The sequence below is a fragment of the Mirounga angustirostris genome, unplaced genomic scaffold (genome assembly GCF_029215605.1).
Source record: "Mirounga angustirostris isolate CCGP_5_RB_7025 unplaced genomic scaffold, mMirAng1.0.hap1 SCAF_5, whole genome shotgun sequence".
Lineage (NCBI taxonomy): Eukaryota > Metazoa > Chordata > Mammalia > Carnivora > Phocidae > Mirounga > Mirounga angustirostris.
In genome coordinates this window covers 178,332,270-178,351,416 of record NW_026991713.1, presented here as the reverse complement: position 1 = coordinate 178,351,416, position 19,147 = coordinate 178,332,270, and the positions used below count along the sequence as shown (strand labels likewise).

General features: G+C 55.4%; 1 protein-coding gene across 7 annotated transcripts in view; it reads right to left on the bottom strand.

The window, feature by feature from the left end:
* The window catches only part of IQCE (IQ motif containing E), a 44,056-nt gene that overhangs the window by 12,529 nt on the left and 12,380 nt on the right, over positions 1-19,147 (bottom strand). For 5 of the 7 annotated variants that reach the window (XM_064593387.1, XM_045875908.3, XM_064593390.1 and 2 more), the window contains exons 6-16: positions 18,848-18,918; positions 14,325-14,438; positions 14,149-14,199; positions 11,280-11,350; positions 10,188-10,260; positions 9,943-9,992; positions 8,344-8,507; positions 6,881-6,936; positions 5,525-5,724; positions 3,649-3,753; positions 2,325-2,415 (exon numbers count right to left, since the gene is read on the bottom strand). In XM_064593387.1, the coding sequence (XP_064449457.1) occupies positions 2,325-2,415; positions 3,649-3,753; positions 5,525-5,724; positions 6,881-6,936; positions 8,344-8,507; positions 9,943-9,992; positions 10,188-10,260; positions 11,280-11,350; positions 14,149-14,199; positions 14,325-14,438; positions 18,848-18,918 (1,046 nt within the window). The remainder of the gene's footprint in view (positions 1-2,324; positions 2,416-3,648; positions 3,754-5,524; positions 5,725-6,880; positions 6,937-8,343; positions 8,508-9,942; positions 9,993-10,187; positions 10,261-11,279; positions 11,351-14,148; positions 14,200-14,324; positions 14,439-18,847; positions 18,919-19,147) is intronic. The other 2 variants (XM_064593388.1, XM_064593389.1) reach the window with 2 other exon arrangements.

The window sequence follows — 19,147 nt, the reverse complement described above, 5'->3', positions numbered from 1 at the left end:
TTCCCGAGCTCAGTGACATGTGTGTGTTATTGCAAGGTCTACCTGCTTCTTGGGGGTCCTGCGTTGGGTCTTTCTTTTAGTCTAAGACTCTGACAGAAACAGGACCTCTGTGATTAAAGGCAATAGATTTCTAGCTCAGTTTTCACAGTGAAAAGAAGCAAGAACTGCTATGTGACCATTGAAATAACCCTGATTTCTACCACACTTGAGGGTCCAAATTTATTATCTGCAATGACATGTCTCAATAAAAATCAACACACTGGACTGGGGACTCGTCTGGGGACACGGAGACAGTGATTAAGGATGTCCTCCCTTGAGGAAAAGAATGTTCATTAAGGCCCCGTACCGACACGGCCGCCATGCCTCGCACTGAATTAGTGGAGGATCTGGATCCCGAATTGCTGGGATTAACGGAAAGCGGCACGCTTGCGGTAAGGTGCTTGGAGAAGCGGGCCTGAGCCTCGGTGCCAGATCCTCCCAGACGTCAGCGTGAGGCCTGGTGCGCGAGGAGCCCGCCAACCAGGGCCACCTTCCTGATGGCGGGTGCCTGTCAGTGCCCGGGGCGGAGACTGGGCTACAGTGACTCCAGCTCGGAGGACACCAAAGAGACGATAGGGGAAACCTGCTCTCCTTCCCACGGGAGCGTCTATGGGAACCCCGAGCAGGCCTCTCTGTTAACCTTAATTAACAGAGAAATTAAGACAAGCAGAAGAATGTACGTTGGCTTCTGTCGGGTGCCTCCCAGGGGTCAGGATCACGGACAAGTCACAGGTGGGTGAGCCCTGCCGTCTCAGATCCCGGGGAGCACCCGCGTGGGAAGAAAGGGGCCCCTGCCGGCGATGCGGCCCCTGGAGACACGTAAACTCATCTTTGCCGCACACGTGGCAGCCCTGGCCTCCCGTCCGCCCGGGCAGACAGTGGGCGTGGGCTTGGGGGGAGCAGGGGGCCCTGGGGACGGACAGTTGTGCAGAGCGACTCGCTCCGGGATGCAGGAAAGCGGCCACAGAAAAGCATCCCACAGAACATGACAGTACGCTTTACGGAACAACAGAAATAGTTTCCAGCGGGATCGGGAAGGACTCACGCTGTCGACCCTCACACTCCCGCGAGCGCGCGCCACGACCCTGCCTTCCCCTGCCTGCCAGCTAAGCTGCGCCATCGGCTTCTCCAGATTCCCGACTTTCAGCTCTCTCCTGGTTTCCAGGTACACACAGCATCCTGCAAAGAGCCCCCCAGTGGAGACTCTAGCAAGTAAGCCTCCGAAGCCAGGAGCCAGCCCCGACGCCAGCACTGCCCTCAGCAGAAACTCAGCCCCGCTGACCGTCTTTGTCAGGTCACTTGCTATAAAACAGTAAGTCACCTTCTGAAGCAACAGAACTTCTTGGCTAAAGCGTGTGCCAGACAAAGCCCCGCCATCCTGGTGGTCCCCCAGGTATTTACCACATCTGTAGCCGACAGACAGAGGCTCGTGGGAAGGGATTGTGGAGAGGCCACCATGTGTCCTCTACCAGCTTCAGCGCTGTCCGCCACACGTTTGCGTGGTGGCATCCTGTGGGGGCACACGGCAGCCACAGCATTGTAATACCTCTGCTATTTGTGCTAATAGATCGCACCTACCATCTGAGAGACCCCATCAACTGGGAAAAAGGATTAGCAAGGAGCCACCAGCCGTCCAAGTGCAGGTGGCACCAGGCCTGCGGGCGCCAGAGGGCTTGAAGGTGCTGCCACGGGAGCCCCTCACAGCCACACAGGCCACCTCAGCCGCAGCTGCCTCCATGAGGGGACGGGGACAGGAAGGCGGGCGCCCGCACTGACCTCTTGCCTCGAACCCGCCATTCGCCACACACTCATTCAATAACACCTGGGCGAGTGCACAGCTCAGTGGCAGGCATGGGGGCCCCGAGAAGATGCCCGGCTGGAGCGAGCGCTCTGCCCGCCAGGCTGTGTCGACGTCACAGTCCGAAGCTTCCGTTAAACACACAGGGCAGGGGGCAGGAGGTCCTCACGCAGCGTCACTCCTTCTCACCCAAGAACAGACACCCCCTTGTTGGACAATTAAGACTTTCTGCATATGTGAAGTTTGGGGAACATCTTCACTCAGCTTCACTATCTAAGACTCCAACGCTCGTTCAAAAAAGTCACTTAACTGACGATCGATCAGTTCAGAACCCCAATTTGTGGACATCGAGGGGAAGATAAAGGGGAACTGGACTGTCACCGTCGGAGTCAGGAGAGCCGGGGGACAGACCCCGCAGAACCATCCTGCCCCGGCTGAGAGCCCCGCGGCGCCCACGCAGGAAATTCGAAACCCGGCTGAGCCATACCTCAAGACTCCTCTCCACAGGGTCGTCTCTCTCTTCCCTCCTGATTTCCTCCAGTTCTTGACACTTCTTCGTAAGGGTCTGAATTTCCTCTCTAAAGTGGTAGGGAAAAGATGACGTCTTACTCGTCATCACGCAGTGGCCCACATCTGTATGTGATGGCAGGGAGGGCCGACCGCGGGGCTGCCAAGGCCACCTCTCCCGCGGTGACATGGGGCCCCCGCTACCAGCTCCCTGCACCTTGGCCGGCACGGGGTCCCCACTGCGGGACCGCGCTCTGTGGCCTGTGTCAGCGGCCGGGCTGGCAGCCGCGGAGGGGCAGGGCCAGAGGACCCCCGGGCCGCCACTGCCTCTGGCACGTGGGAAGAACCAGGCAGATCCCGACGGCAGGAGTGGCACACGGGGAACGCCACTTGGGCTTCTCAGCGCACGGTGTGAATGGAAGCAAATACAACTCGTGTCCTCGCTGCGGGTTTCAAAGGCGACAGGAAAACAGCTCTTCCCTGCGCACCTGCTCTTTCTGTCTCCTTCAGTCCTGCCTTCCGACAAAACCTAGTCACGGTTCTCCGGAAAATAAATATTCTTATTCGTTCCAGCAATCTGTGTCTCCCTCATTATTCTGAGAGCTGAATATTTCCACTCAGTGTTCTAACTTACTTTTGGGGGCATTTCTCACTGAGGTGAAGTTTGTAGAACGTAAAATCCACTAGAGTAAAGTACAGGATGAAAGTACAGGTTTCCACGAACTCACGGCGTCATGGCACCATCGCCAACTCCAGAACTCTGCCCTCAGCCATCCCTTCCTGCTTCCCCGCCCCGCACCCCTCTCTGTGACTTTGCTGACGTGGTGGGATTGCTCAGTGCGTGGCCCTTCCTGTCTGTGTCCTTCATGTGACGTGATGTGTGGGAGGCCCGCCCACGCGGTCACGTGTGTCAGAACCCAGTCCTTTCTGTCCCTTCACGTGGATGTACTTCCGTTTCTTATCTTGCCTCAGCTGATGGGCTGGGGGCTCTTTCCCCTTTTTGAGGCGTGAGCAAGGACACGCTGATGGTGCGGGAGGCACCGTCCCGGGAGTCCTGACCAGGGAGGCAGCAGTGAAGGGTGCGTGCAGAGGCAAACCCCAGCCTGGTGGGAAGAGCCCTTTCCCAGAATTGGGACTTTTCCTTGGAAGGACACGAAGAGCCGCCACAGGATGTCAGGACTTGGAGTGGCGGACTCAGGCTGGGGCAGCCGTGTGAAAACCGCTGCAGAGCCGCTCAGAGGGAAGACAAGAAGCGCCTGGAATCCAGTGATCTCCTCACAGCCTGTGACTCTGGGAGCACTCACCTCAGAGCCTCCTCTCTCCCTCTTCTCTCCTCCTCGCCTCCCTTCACGTGCTCCAGCTCCTTCTGCAGGTCAGTGTTGGTCTGTAGCAGCTGCTTGACCTCCAACCTGAGCACACAGAACCAGAGACATTTCAGCATTTGTGAAAACAAAGTTACGCCAGTGATCACAGAGCAGGAAGAGCTTTCCAAAAACATCACACGCCCCCCTTCCTTTCTTATGACAGTGGATGGACACGGGGCCAGATGGGCAGAGGTGCTCATTTACCACCACGCAGAGCCAGGAACAGACCCGACAGGCCTGCCACTCTGGCCGTGGTTCCTCCAGATATTCGTGTCCGCGACTGTTAGGTGCCCAGGATACAGGGTGAGGAGACGCAGACGAGCTGCAACCCCAGACGAGCTGGAATATTTCATTATCCCAATAGTCACACAATTGGTACATAACCCCTGAGATGAGTGCTTGGAGGGTCCTGTCCACACCGCATGGGGCTGCTGCCTGAGCCGAGCCATCGAGGATGGAGGGGTGACCCAGGACCTCCAACTAAACTGCTTCCCACAGGGCTTTCCTGGGTCCCACAGGTGGCACGTGGCTAAGAACACCGCTCCAAGAGGAGACCTCAGTCTGAGCTCAGCTCCACTGCTCACTCTCGCGTGACCTCACTTTTCAAGGTTCCTTAATCTCATGAATCAGAGGAAACACCTTGAGTGTTCCATAGAGTGTCTGTCACCGAGCAAGGGCTCAATAAGTGGAAGCTCTTATCATGCCAGGTGACAGCTGAAGAGATGATCAAAATGACTAGTCCAATTTTGAAAACCTTTCATGAAACACTAATTCTTACAAAGAACCTACCAATTCACATAGATGCCCTTGGATTGGAGGAGTAAGAACAGGTGGAATGTGAAAGGATTTTCCTCTGCTGTAAACAGAAGGCAGCAGAGAACTTAGGAGGCGAGGAGTCCGCTAGGGAGTCCTTCTCAGACCTGAATGTGCACATGAATCACCAGGGGGCCTCATTAGACACAGAGTCAGATTCAGGAGATCTGGGTCTGACAAGGTTCTGCATCTCTCACCAGCTCCAAGGTAAACAGAGCCTAGATTCTGCATCTCTAACCAGCACCCAGGTGGGCCTAGATTCTGCATCTCTAACCAGCTTCCAGGTGGGCGGGGCCTAGATTCTACATCTCTCACCAGCTCCCAGGTGGGCGGGGCCTAGATTCTGCATCTCTAATCAGCTGCCAGGTGATGCTGAGGCTACTGGCTTCCCAGACCATACTCTGAGAGATAAACCCCATCTCAGAAGACACATGGGTTTGGCTTATTCATGACAGAACTGCAACTAGAGAAACCACAAGTAAACAGTGGAGGAAACAGGCTGCAGATCAAGACACTAGAGAACAAACAGTGAATAAGCAAAATCTGGAGACTTTGCCTTTCAAACTCTCAGGGTCACACTGAACACTTGACAGCATTTATGTCTTATTTGGCATTTAGACTGGAAGTCATAAACATATTACTGACTCTCTAAACCACTCTGTCTAAGATCTAACTGATGGTCTACCTACTTTACACAAATCAATGAAAGCAAATTCTTCTCTAAAAAATAATTTGGAAATCACTCTGGAATTCAGCGTGAACAGATTTAAATGATACCTCCCCTTCTTTCAGTGATGTAATATGGTCAATTAACGTCTTCTTTTTACCACTAAAGTGATTTCTACTTCACAAACAAGACAGAAAGTTTCTGAATCATACAAAACTACAGCAGCAATTACTACGAGGAGCTGAGCGTTTCCCCTGAATTCACCAGAAGAGCTGGACTCTAGCCACAACCCCCTCCCAGGGGCATGAGGTGCCGGCTGTGCCCCCCGCAACCCACTCTTTCTCCTGCAGCTGCATCTGCAGGGCGTTCCGCTCGCCTTTCAGGCTCCGCACGGCCCCCCAGAGACTCTCGCTGTCGTCCTCCTGGTCGCCCCCCGGCTGCCTGGGCACAGTGGAGCTGGACGAAGAGCGCACCACAGCGTTTGACTTGACCACTTCTGAAGCGTGCGGTTTGGGGCTCTCCATCGAACTTATTTTCTAGAGGCAACACAGGCATTTTTTAGACGTTCTTTCTCATTTTACTTTACGGTTATGAAACCCAAGGAAGAGACAGTGACCAAGGGAAACTTGTCCCAAGCACAGGTATGGGACCATGTGTGACCTCACAACCCTGGGACAGCTCCACCTCACTGGAGCCCGTCGGGAGGGGAGCCTTTTGGGGAAGTGAAGAGCACCCTGCCAGCAGAGCCCAGCCTGGGGCAGGCAGGGGGCAAGGTGCCATTCATAAAACAGAACACAGGGCCCATGGGAGGCAAATTCATAAGCTTCTTTTCTTTGTGCTCATTTACCCTAGTATTTCCTTAGGATTTCTGCAATTATTTTAATCTCTGTGCTTTTAACCCTAAGTGATAACCCAGTTGTGCTGGCTAAGAGCCATGGAGCACCTGCAGCTTGCCTGATGCCGGCCTATCCCAGCCAAGAAAGCACCATCCCACGGGACTTCTGAGCCAACCCCGGCTGACTCTCTTCCTAACGAGCTTTATTTTCAAAATACCCACAATACATAAAAACTTCTTAGGTCTTTAATGCTGTGTAAATATGTAAAATTATTTTGTTTAATGTTCCCCTCTAGGTTTACTCTGCTCAGCCAAACAAGGGGGCAGCTCTCACGATTTTGCCAGGCTACTCAGAAGATGTTGACACTTCTGACCAACTCCAATAGAGTCCAACTGGTCACTGACCAGAGGAGTGAGATCAAATTTGCAAATTCAAATCTCCCCAGTCTCCTGGTGGATGGACAGAGTTTCTGAGGACTCAGACACACGGGCTGGTGAGTGACCGGCAGCAGAAACCCACACGCACTCATCAGGCTGGGTTTCTGAAAGGCTCTAGGATCACTGCATCCATCCCCGGTCACACACGGGACTCCAAAACCACGTGCTGCGGGACCGTGGCTTTGCCCCCTTTGACACCGGGGACAGGAACGGCACAGCCCGTGGGTCTCGTCCAGACCCGTAAGAAGTCTGCACTAGGCGCCATCTGGTAGACAGCCACTAGTCATTCACACTTTCACTCTGAGTGTCCTGTGAGCAAAGGACTCGTCTGTGTCCCCACTTTACAAGCTGCCTGGCTTCCCCTCGAGCACCGGCTGGTCTGAAAGGACAGGAGGTGAGCGGAGAGGCGCACCACTCACTTTTTCCAGCTCTGCGATCCGTCTAAGCAGCCGGGGCTTACTCCATTCCACGTAACCTGACGAAGGCAACAGTTTTAAGAGAGATACTGCACACAACCACCCCGATGTCCCCTTCGGCCCGGACCACCCGTCTCAAGCACGGCCTGCGAGTTTCCCCTTCCACAGCCAGCAGCAAAGCCGGGGGACCCCCACCTGGCAGGTGCTTATAAGCCAAAGGGTGCCTCCCCGCGAAGGATCCTGTCCCCCACACCACAGCGCTGTCCCTAGTGGGGCATCCAGTTCTGATCCTACCTGTCAGGCCTGGCCCCATCAGTCCAAGATGGTCCTTCTCAAGGTCACATGAGTCCACTCTGCCACATCCTCCACCCGCCTCCCTCCTCCCAGCACTTCCCTCCCTGGTGCTCCTAGCTCCACCAGCCACCTCACCAGCCACCCTCCCCGGTCACCCTCTGCGCACTGCTGAGTCGTGTCGGGGGCTGCACCCCAGGCCCACCTCTGCTGCACTCTCATGGGTGCTCCGAATCCCACCCAGGTCCTCTGTTGGCTGGGGACCAGCTGCCGAAGCCTCCGCCCTGAACTCACTGATATGTCCTGTCTCCACTTGGACCCCTATTCCACACCACAGACTGGCCCCGTTCCCCAGACCCGCTCCTCTCTGTCACCTCCACCTCAGTAAGGAACACCTGTCCTTTCGATCACTCAGATAAAAGCCCTGGAGCCTGGCTCCTCCCTTCCCTCAGAGGCTGCACCTGATCTCCCAAAGGTATCTGGAACCCGGCCACCTCTCAGCCCCGCAGTGCCACCCTGCTCTGGGTCGTCAGCAGCCCCTGCGAGGACACCGCAGAAGCCCCGTCTCCCCACAGTCCACTCAGCACAGAAGCTGGTCTTTTCCCCTTGGCCCAAACCCCGGGGGCCTGAGCACGGCCTTCACAGCCCTGTCCTGCGCCTAACCCCGTGCCTTCTGTCTCATCACCACCACCCTCCCACAGCCGCCGGAGGCTGGGCACGCTGGCTCTGGGCCTGGCCGTCCCTCACCTGTCCCAGCTCTGCCAACTGTCCTGTCCCTGATGCCCCTGCTCACAGGCGCACACCACTGCCCCCAACACTTGCGGTCTTCCCTCTGCATTTTGCTCCCTGGCACTTGCTACCACCTGACCCAGGTTGGCTTCTCATGCCCTCCAGTACGATGTCGCCCCCACAAGGGATGTTTGCTTCTGTTCCCTACTCTGCCCCACTCCCTGGAAGGGTGCTTGGCACACAGCAAGTGCTCGTTAGATTTTGGAATAAATCCTAACATTGCCTGGCAGTATGTGTCTGCATTTGCGGCAGCTGAACCAGGGCCTCGGGGGCCGGGCGGGCGGGCCAGGACGCTCCCACAGCCTCCGCCCGCGTCTTCCCCTCAGAGAACACGAGACGCGGCCTCTCCTGGAGCGTCCCTCCTTGGGTGGCTCCGGGGACAGTACCCTTCATGGTGGAGACGGTGGGGGAGTTGCTCAGCACGCGGTCCAGATCTTCCTTCAGGCTCTGGTTCTCTTCCGTGAGCTCCTGGACGCTCCGGGACAAACTCAGGAGGGCGCTGCTCACTTTTTTCTGCCTTTTGAGGCCCATTTTCTTCTCCCCTGGAGTCCTGGGAGTAACAAAGCCAAGGGCTAGGTCTGAGTTCCTAAACTGGCTTCATAAATGCCTTAAAAGAGGGGTGTGCACACGGCAGCCTGTCCTTGGCTCAGAGTGCTTTCTGTAGGTATTTGCATCGCATAGGGAACACAGACTTTGAGCCCCCAGGAAGCAAACTGCTATCCCCCAAACTGGATTCCATCCTCATTTGTAAGCCTGTGGAACAAAATACTATATTTGATACCAGTGGTATATTTTAAACTGCATCACTAGAAAGTGTGTGAGAACTCGCTTTCTGTCGTTACAAAAATACCTGTAGAACGATTTTGCTCCTTATCCCACAAAGTCTAACATACAGCCAGTCCTCACTGTCCAATTTCTGTATTTGCAGATTTGCCTACTTGCTAAAATTTATTTGCAACCCTTGAATCGATACTTGGGTGCCTTCGCGGTCACCCAGGGACATGGGTAGGGGGCGGAAAGCCTGAGAGGTGAGTTCCTGGCAGGGGATAGGGGTGCGGATGGGGGTGGGCTCTGCCTTCCCCGCAGTCCCCACGCGCCCCCCAAGCGGCGCCTCCACCATCTAGTGAGTGCTATTTCCTTCCCCACATTGGCGCTTTCATCGGTGATCTCACGGTTTAAAACTGCCCCCTTCAGCACAATGCTCAGGGGCTGCCACGCGTTCCTAATCACGAGAAAGCACGTGTGCGCGATGCAGCTCGGGGCATCAGCAGTACCTACTAAGTAAGCCGTCCTTAAACCAGAAACACACACAGAAACAGGGTAGGTGACGATGTTGTGAGCTGAGGCTCGCAGGAACCTACTCTGCACGTCCCCCAGGGGTGATGGCTCAGTGTTCAAGCAGGTCTGTGTTGGGGGACACTTCACAGAACATACCTGCTGGGAACAGCAAGGATCAACTGTCCTTTACAGAAAAAGCTTGCCAACCCCAAAGGGGAAAAGGGAAGGCTGTGCCTGGCACAGGGGGAACACCTGATACACGTTCGCAGCTCAGGGCTGAGGCCAGCGACATGGCCAAATCTGTGATAAGGGAATCTCCGAGATAAGGAAACCCTGATGTCTCTCCTAAGAAACTCCTTTGGGGAAATGAACCTGTATTCTTTGCACTTGGTATTAAAGATCTTCTTGAAAAGGAAGGCCTGCTTTCAACAATAGCGCTAACTGTATGTGGAAGCTATTCCGTAGTGGGAGCTAAGGACTTGATGCGCGGAGAGTTGAACATGCTGTTAGTAGCCAGCACGTGGCCACTGGAGGGCACATGTGTAACTGTCCCAGACGGAAAACGACGGAAACACGCGCACTCGAGCCGCTACACGCCACCCAGGTGCCGGCTCCGAAGAGAAGGGTAGTGCGCGCCCCTCCCACATAACGCCTGCGCTGCTCTTAGGACCAAACACAGAACGTGGCTCCCGACGACGTGATCGTACTTCTTTCCGGCAGTTTCAGAGCTTGCCAAGAGAGTCTGGAGACGGTGAATCTGTAAATACCAAATTAAAGTACGTTACAATACAAAGTGAGCATGAAGACATCCCCTGAAAAAAAGCTGTAATCAGATTCCTGATTTCTGCCTAACGGCTGCAAGTAACACTGAGTTGCTGGGATTCCCGTGCAAGCTAAGGGTCCCCAGGGTGCAGCGGGAAGACTGCCCCCCCACCCCGAGAAGGCCACGCACCTCCTCGTAGTAAGTCTCCATGGCAATCCTCATCTCTTCCAAATTAGTGGTCTTCATATCAGTCTGCAGTTTGCTGGAAACCCAAGTTCAGAGTTAACACGGCAGTGCCGGCACCCCCAGGGCAGACCAAGGGCAAGAGCGCTTCCTGGAGCATCAGCCAAGGAAGGGCTTCGCGAGAGAAGCGGGCTGGGTGGGAGCCTCGTGGACTCGCATCGAGACCCACGGGAGGATCCTCACACCCTCAGGAGCCCCTCCGTGTTGGACCAGCCACCTCCAGGTGCGGTAACAGACGCCCTCAAGCTATTCCTTACTAAGCAGGAGGCTTTCTGGGAAGAAGCGAAGTGCCTGTGAAGGACCCAGGACCGGGGTGAGAACAGCTGCCTCTGGGGGTGGGCGCGGGAGCATCACTTCCCTCCCGGAGCGCCAGCACCATTCTCCCCGCCCTCAGCATCCCCCAGACTTCAGATGAAAAGCTCTAGCAGACAAACGAAAGTACAGTTACAGAGCTCAGGATTCTGGAACAGGAGGAATCAGCAAATAATCAAAATGTTCACAGTTGACAATTTCAGCAAGAAACTGATGCTGAAAGGGGGATGCCGCTGCACACAGGGGAGACCGGGGCAACAGAAGGACTCTCCTCTGCATCACATTACCGGGGGGACGCGTGCGCGGCCACCCCAGAGCAGCACCAGGATGCCGCGGGAGCGGGGCAGGCAGCTGGCTTCCCAGCACCGAGGGCTGGCATCAAGACCACAGACCCAGCGCACATCATCAGGCGATCCTCAGAAGACCGAGGAGAGAAAGCACTGCTTAAATGCACCAGGGATAGGAAAAGAGATGAAGGGACGATACCATTCCCGGGGACGTTTGGATGAGGGTTAGTACAAAGAGGAAGCTGGGACAAGGGACGTGGGACAGAGGGTGGTGGGGTGGGGACTGAAGCTGCAGTCTGAGCAGACAGAGCAAACACTGGTACTAGAAACGAGGCAAGGCGAGGGGCACGCAGGCTGCCTCCAGCCCGCTGACGGTGGGGCGAGGCCTCGGTGACCCTCCAGAGCCCGCTGCCCCCACCCCCCACCAGCGCATCCGTACTTGATCATGTTGTCCTTCTCCTTGCAGTGCTGCTCCAGCTTGAGGATCCTCTGCTTTAGCCCGTTAACAACCTGCCAATCGAACACCAGCACATCAATTTGACTGCTTCCATGTCCTCGACCTCCCCCTCCCTCTGGACACTGAGACTGTCCTGTCCCCAGGCTGCCAGCTGACCGGGCAGCACCCGGACATCCTCCCCCCGCTTAATCGCTGGCTTCTTTTGTAGTCTCTAGGTGCAGCAAAGCGAGGGCCAACTGTCCCACTGGCTCAGTGCATGGTGGCAGGGCGGGGCAGGGCCCAGAGACGTGCCTGCAGGTGCAGAGCCCTCCCCTCGGCCACATTCCGCACTTCCGAGAACCGACGAGATGCACCGCCAGCACCAGATACAAAGATCCCCAACCCTGACCTGCCCTGGGCAACTGCTTCCACAGTATTCCCTTGGGGGTGAGCAGAGCAGACAGAGGTCTGGAGGAGCCACCCCCCCACTGCTCGCCCACCTCATTTCTTCCTTCTATTAATGTATCACTCTGGGAGATAGCACCCTTATGTTTCTGGAAGACTATCCTTTTCTTTCTTCTTGAGTAGCCAAACAACTTTTTAATTGGATTTTAAGCAAATTTTAAATTATATTAGTAATCCATGAATACATCTTCTTGTAAAAAAAATTAGAACATTATAGACGGAACTATGCTCCTTCACCTTACTCCCTCCACTAAATATTGTTCCCAACTGAACCTGAATTCTCTAGACCCCATTACAGGGGTGTGTACCCATCGGCAATCGGTCGTTCTGCTGTGTTTGCAGAAGCAGCATCCTACTGCACACCGTCTGCCGGTCGTTATCGTCACACCACAAACGGTCTCGGTGTCTATCCCTCTTGTGCCTACAGATCTCAGGGATTCTTACACAGTACGACCATTTGGTGTAGATACCCATCCCTCTATTGACGGACCTTTAAGCTGCTAATACAAACAAGCCATCAGTAGACATCGAGCCCTCCTCGTGCATGCGTGCAAACGTCTCTTGAGGGGAGATGGTGACCAGCACAAGTGTCCAATCACAAGATGCCGTGACTCTGAAGGGCGATTTGGCAACGGGTCTGAAAGTGGGAACAGTGCATTCCCGAGGATCTAGAATGTCTACTTTTAATCAACTTTAATAATAATAATAATAATAAACCCACAGCGGGGCGCCTGGATGGCTCAGTTGGTTGAGCCTCTGACTCTTGGTTTAGGCTCAGGTCATGATCTCAGGGTCGTGAGATCGAGCCCCACGTCCAGGCTCCGCACTCAGCACAGAGTCTGCTTGAGATTCTCTGCCTCTGCCCTGCCCCCTGCTTGCACGTACTCCCTCTCTAAATAAAATCAATAAAATCTTAAAAAAGAAAAATCCCACAGCGTTAGAATAAAAATGCAAAAAGCCCTTCCTCTACAAGTATGCATTATTTACATAATTCTAAATTGTCACCTAAATTAATCACATAGATGTTTCTGAACACAGCCGTACTGTTTTATATTCTTTAAAAATTTTTTTCTGAAGGTGTGTTTTAACGTAGTGTTATTCTACTTTTAATGGTTTCTCTTCAATGTCCCCCTCCAATTGGGCAGCTATAAGTACCCTTGTGTTAAAGGTTTTTTATCTTGGATTTTTTTCCCGCAGACATGGCCCAAAAGAGAGCCGCACTGGACAAATGGCAGGCATGACTTCACGGACCACTCCTCGGCTCGGTCCCGCCAACCTAAAACACAGCATCCAGCCCGGAGCACGTTGGTGCGTTCTCAGTCCTGCCGACGCTGGTTCCGATCATCTTACTCATGGTAGTCCAGGTGAACGTCTTCACTCAAGTATGCACCGCGGGGTAGCGGCGGGGACCCAGGCAGATGCTGCCTGGCTGCGCGGGGCCTGTGGGTTCACTCTGAACCAACCTGGGCGAATCTCTTAACCTCAGTTTCCGGATTTTAAAACATGCGGATTGGGTCCCTATCACAAAACAATCCAGTGAGATCATGTACGACTACACAAGGCCTAGGAGCTGCTACTCATCTAAGAATGATTTTCTTGCGGAAACACTAGACGTGTTCTAGGCCCTGAGAGTATTTCCTTCGTGCGGTCGCAGGGGCAGAGCCCAGCTTCAAGCCCTCACGCAGGGCCGACTGCTTGCTCTCCGTGCAGGCCAGCACCGGCCCTCCGCGGGCTCGGGCAGAGGACTCGGTCACACCGATTCACGTCCACCCCGCTCCCCTGTCACACGGATCCAGTTCCCGCTGTCGTCTCAGGGGTTCTGTTATAAATTTTAGGTCACCAAACCCGATAGTCACCTCACTAGTGTTATTAATTCCTTGTGTTCAACGATCTCAAAATTGCATCCCTTCCAGTTTTCTTTTTGCATTTCGCCTTTCTAAGGAGGGCTGCTCCCTTGCCTCAGGAGGGCTGTGGGGATACACTTCTGTCCACCGCAGGGGCTTCCCGCCACGGCACTGGTCACAGAATGGCGCTGTTGCCCATCCCCCGGCTTCACTCCGTCCACTACGTGCGGTGTGGCCCCACGGCAGGGGTGGCCCGGGGGCCATAAGGGTTAACCCACCCCCGCTTGGTTTCTGCACGATGTGTGTCTTGTCTCAGGTGTGGCGGGGGCCGCCCCCACTGGGACCGCTGTGCCCTACGATGTACCGCCTGCCCCGCGCCCCGAGAGCGCCCGCGGCGTGTCCTGCTAAGCCCCCCGAGCCGGCTCCGTGGAGACTGGGCTTGGGGAGCTTGGGCCCTTGCTCTGTCCCCCCCGGTACGCCTGTGCTGGAGGAGGGGCAAGCCCCCAGCGCGGCTCTTTGGGCCTCAGAGGGAGGGTACCTGAGCTGCTGGTGACCGTACTCACCCAGCCGGCATCAGGCCTTTTCTCTGCCAGAGTGCGAACAAAATCCGGGCCCTGCGGTAAGCAGACGCAGAGATGAAGGCGCAGGCGGCGCGGCCTGTCCCCCCGACAGCCTGAGGAGTGGGGCCTGCGCCAACCCAGCCCGCGGCCGGGCGCCGCCGCGCGGGGCCACAACTTACTCGGGATGGGTCCAACAGCTGCTCTATCTGCCGGTCCTTCCTGCTGTTTTCCTCTTCTAGGCGCCGGAGCTTTGCTCTCATGAGATCCACATCACTTTTCTGCGTGTGCAGTGACTGAAGGGAAACAACCACACACACGTACACTCGTGTACACACGTGTGCACACGAACATCCAGGTGAAACCCCCGTCGGAGCAGACCTTGCAAGCGGCCCGGTGCCCGGTCAGGGCCCTGTGTGTGTCGCAGGGGAAGGACAGCTGCATGTCACGGGGAGGAGCCCTGTGGGCACCCCCCAGCGAGCCTGCGTCTGTCACAGCACCTGTCGCTACGACTCGTCAAAGGCTAACTAACGTCCACTTAAAATCCTTGTCCCCTGCTGGGGCTCAGGGGGTCACAGCAATGGCCTCACAAGTTTCCACCAATCTGTGGTGAAATGAGGAGAAAAGACCATGCAGTCAATTTCCCACTCAACTGAGTTGATTCGATCCCACAGCTGCCCTGTACTTGGAAATCTCTTCCGTTGCCTCGTCTGGGCTTACAGCACCCTTTTATGAAAGGGTGACGGCGGGTATTTTTCATTTTTGTTTTTCACGTCCTCACTTGAAAAAGCTCTCTCCCAGGCCGTGGAACCCCAGAGCCCAGGGCGCACAAGCCGCAGGGGGCAGCGCCCACACGGTCAGCCAGCATCAGCCCCCAGCTGGACTAGCCAGCTATCCTGGAAACAGCCTTCTCCTCTCCGGGCACTCGTGGTGTCCCGGAAGAGACGGCGTCTGAACAAAACCACCACCAGCAGCCGACCCAAAGCGCACACCCACGGAGGGAGGCCTGGCAGGCCGGCCACGCACCCGCGGTTGGCTAGTGGTGCTCTGGGGCACGAGACGTTCCTGGCACTCGGTGAGGGTTTAATCAATAAGTCAGTTCATGCACAGTCGTTGGGAAGGAGAAAAAATTGTATGATGGGAATTCTGCTTTGGAAATAGGGGCTACGCTCACTGTCCCCTGTTCCTCCTGCTCTGTACAGTGAGAAACCTTGGACACTATATGGGAGGCAAACATAAGGAGGCTCATGAAGGTGGAGGGAAGAAGCAGACTAGCTCAGGACCCAAGAGACAACCGCAGAGTCCCCCCTTGTGCCTCACACGCCCTCAGTGGAGTACGGGGGAAAGCCAAAGCCTGGACGAGCCCACGGGCACAGACAGGAAAGCCTCCTCTCCCCAGCAGGAAAGAGGAGCCTCACCAGGCACAAAACTTACAGACAATAACGGCTCCACCTTGGGCAGACCGCAGAACGGAGCATGGCCCCATCCCTGCCAGTGAGGACTGAGTGCGGAGCCCAGCCCCCACCCCTGCCAGGCCCTAGCAAGATGTCCTGCCCCCTCCTTGCTGGGGGAGAGGGGTGGTCAGAGGAGGCCTGGGGGAGGGTAAGGTCTTTACTGTCCAGGGGTAATGAGGCCACACACACAAATAAAATGGAAGACTTAAATCCTAACATACCAAAAATTACATTAAGTGTAAATGATCTAAACAAACCACCTGGAAGACAGAAACTGGCAAAGTAGATTAAAAAAAACATGACCAATTATGTTGATTTTCACGTCGTGAGATAGGAGACAGAAGTAGAAGGATGGAAAAAGAGATGCCACTGCAACATTGACCAATGAAAGCGGGAGTGAGTCCATAGTATCAGACAAAGCAGACATCAGAGAACAGACACGGACGTCACGTAGTGACCCTAAGGGCCAATCCACCGAGGACACAGCGACCCTAAATGCACATACACCCAACAAGTGACAAAACTGGAGGGTAGGCCAGACCCACAGGCACAGTGGGGCCTTCAACACCCTTCCCTCAGCGATGAGCAAGCAGCTGGACAGAAAGCCAGCAGGGGTGCAGGGGAGCTCACCCTGCCACCCCACAGGGGCTGATGGCCCGCACACGACACCCCGCCTGGCAGCAGCATACGCACTCTCTTCCCAAGCCCGTAGCACAGACGCGAAGACACTCCTGGGGCCATGCGGCCAACCTAGACACACAAGAAACCAAACTACACGGGGTGTGTTTTGTGGCCACAGTGAATCAGACTACAAGTCAGCAACAAAAGCAACATGAAAATCTTTAAACTCTCAGACACTTAACGACCCAATTCCAAATAACCATGGGCCAAAGGGTCTTCAGGGAATTAGCACATCAAAAAAGTACATCAAACTTCACAGGATGCAGCTGGACCAGGGCTGGGCAGAAGGAGCCCCTGGTATGGGCCGCCCTGGAAGGCTCCCAGGGCAGGACGCTGAGTGGAAAATGCCAAATATAATTCCACGTACAGAACATCGCCAAGATGCCAAAATTATAGAGATGGGGAGAAACGTCAGTGGTCACCAGGAGTTAGGAATGGTGAGCGGGGAGGGAGACAGCTACAAAGGGGCAGCTTGAGGGACAGCCTGGGGCATCACATATGTTGACCAAGGTGGCAGGTACATGACTATACACACGTGGCAACATGGCACGGAACTGGACACGCACGGCGCCCATATCCACGTCCTGGTTTTGACACTGTGCTGACAGGTGGGGGAGATTGGTGCAGGGGACTGTCTGTGTTACCTCTGCCACTGCCTGGGATGGTCTACACCCCGGGAACCTCGCTGAGGGCCGGGCTCCCTGGGACGGTCTACACCCTGGGACCCTCGCTGAGGGCCGGGCTCCCTGGATGGTCTACACCCCGGGACCCTCGCTGAGTGCCAGGCTCCCTGGGACGGTCTACACCCCGGGACCCTCGCTGAGGGCCAGGCTCCCTGGGACGGTCTACACCCCGGGACCCTCGCTGAGGGCCAGGCTCCCTGGGACGGTCAACACCCCGGGAACCTCGCTGAGTGCCGGGCTCGCTGGGAGTCTACACCCCGGGACTCTGGCTGAGGGCCGGGCTCCCTGAGGCGGTCTACACCCCCGGCCCCTGGCTGAGGGCCGAGCTCCCTGGGACGGTCTACACCCCAGGACCCTGGCTGAGGGCCGGGCTCCCTGGGACGGTCTACACCCCGGGACCCTGGCTGAGGGCCGGGCTCCCTGGGATGGTCTACACCCCCAGCCCCTGGCTGAGGGCCGAGCTCTCTGGGACGGTCTACACCCCGGGACCTTGGCTGAGTGCTGGGCGTGGTGTGGAATCCTCGCATGGGTACTTTGCTGAACCTTCATAGCCACCCTGTTAAACTGCACCTTTATGGTCCCCATTTTTCAACAGGAAACTGAGGCATCACTTGCCATAGAAAAACGACTCTGATGCTCAAGATCCCAGAGCCACAGAGTCATGGAAGTAAAATTCTCTTCTCTCTGCATTTACAAGCCTAGGCTGATTTTTTCCAGATGCCTGTGATGGTAAGTTTGAATAAAGTCAGTATAATTTTACCCAGGGACCCACTTCTAGCCTCAGGAAGATCCAAGAGTGCTATTGCAGTGATGATTCAGAGTTCAAAATAAGGGTTCTCCCCACCATACCGCTGATAAGCAGCTGTCCAACATTTGCTCACGATTTCTGAGGACAAGGGAGTATGGGTGCTCGGGAGGTACCTTCACTGCTGGGCTGCTCCCACGGCAGCGCAGTCTCTTGGTTCTACCTGAACTCTGAGCATCTGGTCTGGACTGACACAGAAGGACTGTGTCTTGCACACAGCGGCCTAGACCAGCCTGCTCCTCGCAGGCTCCTCATTATGGCCGTGCCCTGGGGGTGCTGGCTACCCACACTCTGTTTAACCTCTGGTGCCCAGATGGGCCGTGGTCCCCCAGATACGGCTCAGCTGCAGGGGACAGTAGGGCTAGAAAGAGACTAACGTCATGGAAGGGAGTGAACTCTGGCCTGTTCTCTAGGGGCACGAGAATGTGTAAGGGCATGAAAGAGCAGCGTGGCCGTAGTGGTTATGGTGAAGGTGACGAGGATGACAGTAATTTTCTCAGTGCAATTCACATTTCAGGGACTGGAGGATAGCACAGGGCAGTAAAAGCAGTCTTGGCCTTGGGAGGCAGATGGCCTTGGTGGAAGTCTTCATTCTGCTACTGGTTGACCTCGGACAGACCACTACCTTGTCTGAGTCTCAAGGTCATCACCGGCTAACAGCGTGCGCTCCCTCACAGACTCCTGTAGAGATCCATCGCGCGAGGGCACGTGGAACGTCCGGGCCACACAGAAGAGACACACACACGGGAGGCTACTGGTAACAACAACACCAGTGACCTCACCCGATACCAAATCTCTGTGCGGAGGGTCTGTGAGGTCAAACCCATGTTTCCCCTGATGCCCTGCCATGCTGCGGGAGCAGAGCAGAGATGGCGCTGACACAGGGGGAGGCTTCCCCCGCAGCTGGTACGAGGTGAGCCACCCAGCTTCCAAGGCACCGGGCCGGGCTTCGAACTCGGGCGTCCCGCCAAAGCTCATGTTCTTTCCGCGCAGACATGTCAGCACCGACCCTGACCGTCCTACCTGTCCTTGCAGAAGGCTCTCGTTATCCCAAACCAGCAAGGGACAGACAGTAACATTACCTTCTTCAGCTCAATGATCTCGTCATACATGTCTTCCTTCTCTCTGTAGACCAGGGTCCCGGGAACATGACCTAGAGGACGACACACCAACGTCTGAAAAGATCATCGCAACAGCAGAAAGAATTCTTGGCTGTACCTTAAGGAAAACCTGGAAGTTGATACAACTGCCCTTTTTAAAAAAGGAGGATTAAAAAAAAAGGAGCAAAAATACTTCAACATTTTTAGCCTGACCACAATACTTCACCCAAATTAAGGAGACCAAAACTGATGGCAATACAGAAATATAAAGCAGGAGGAAAC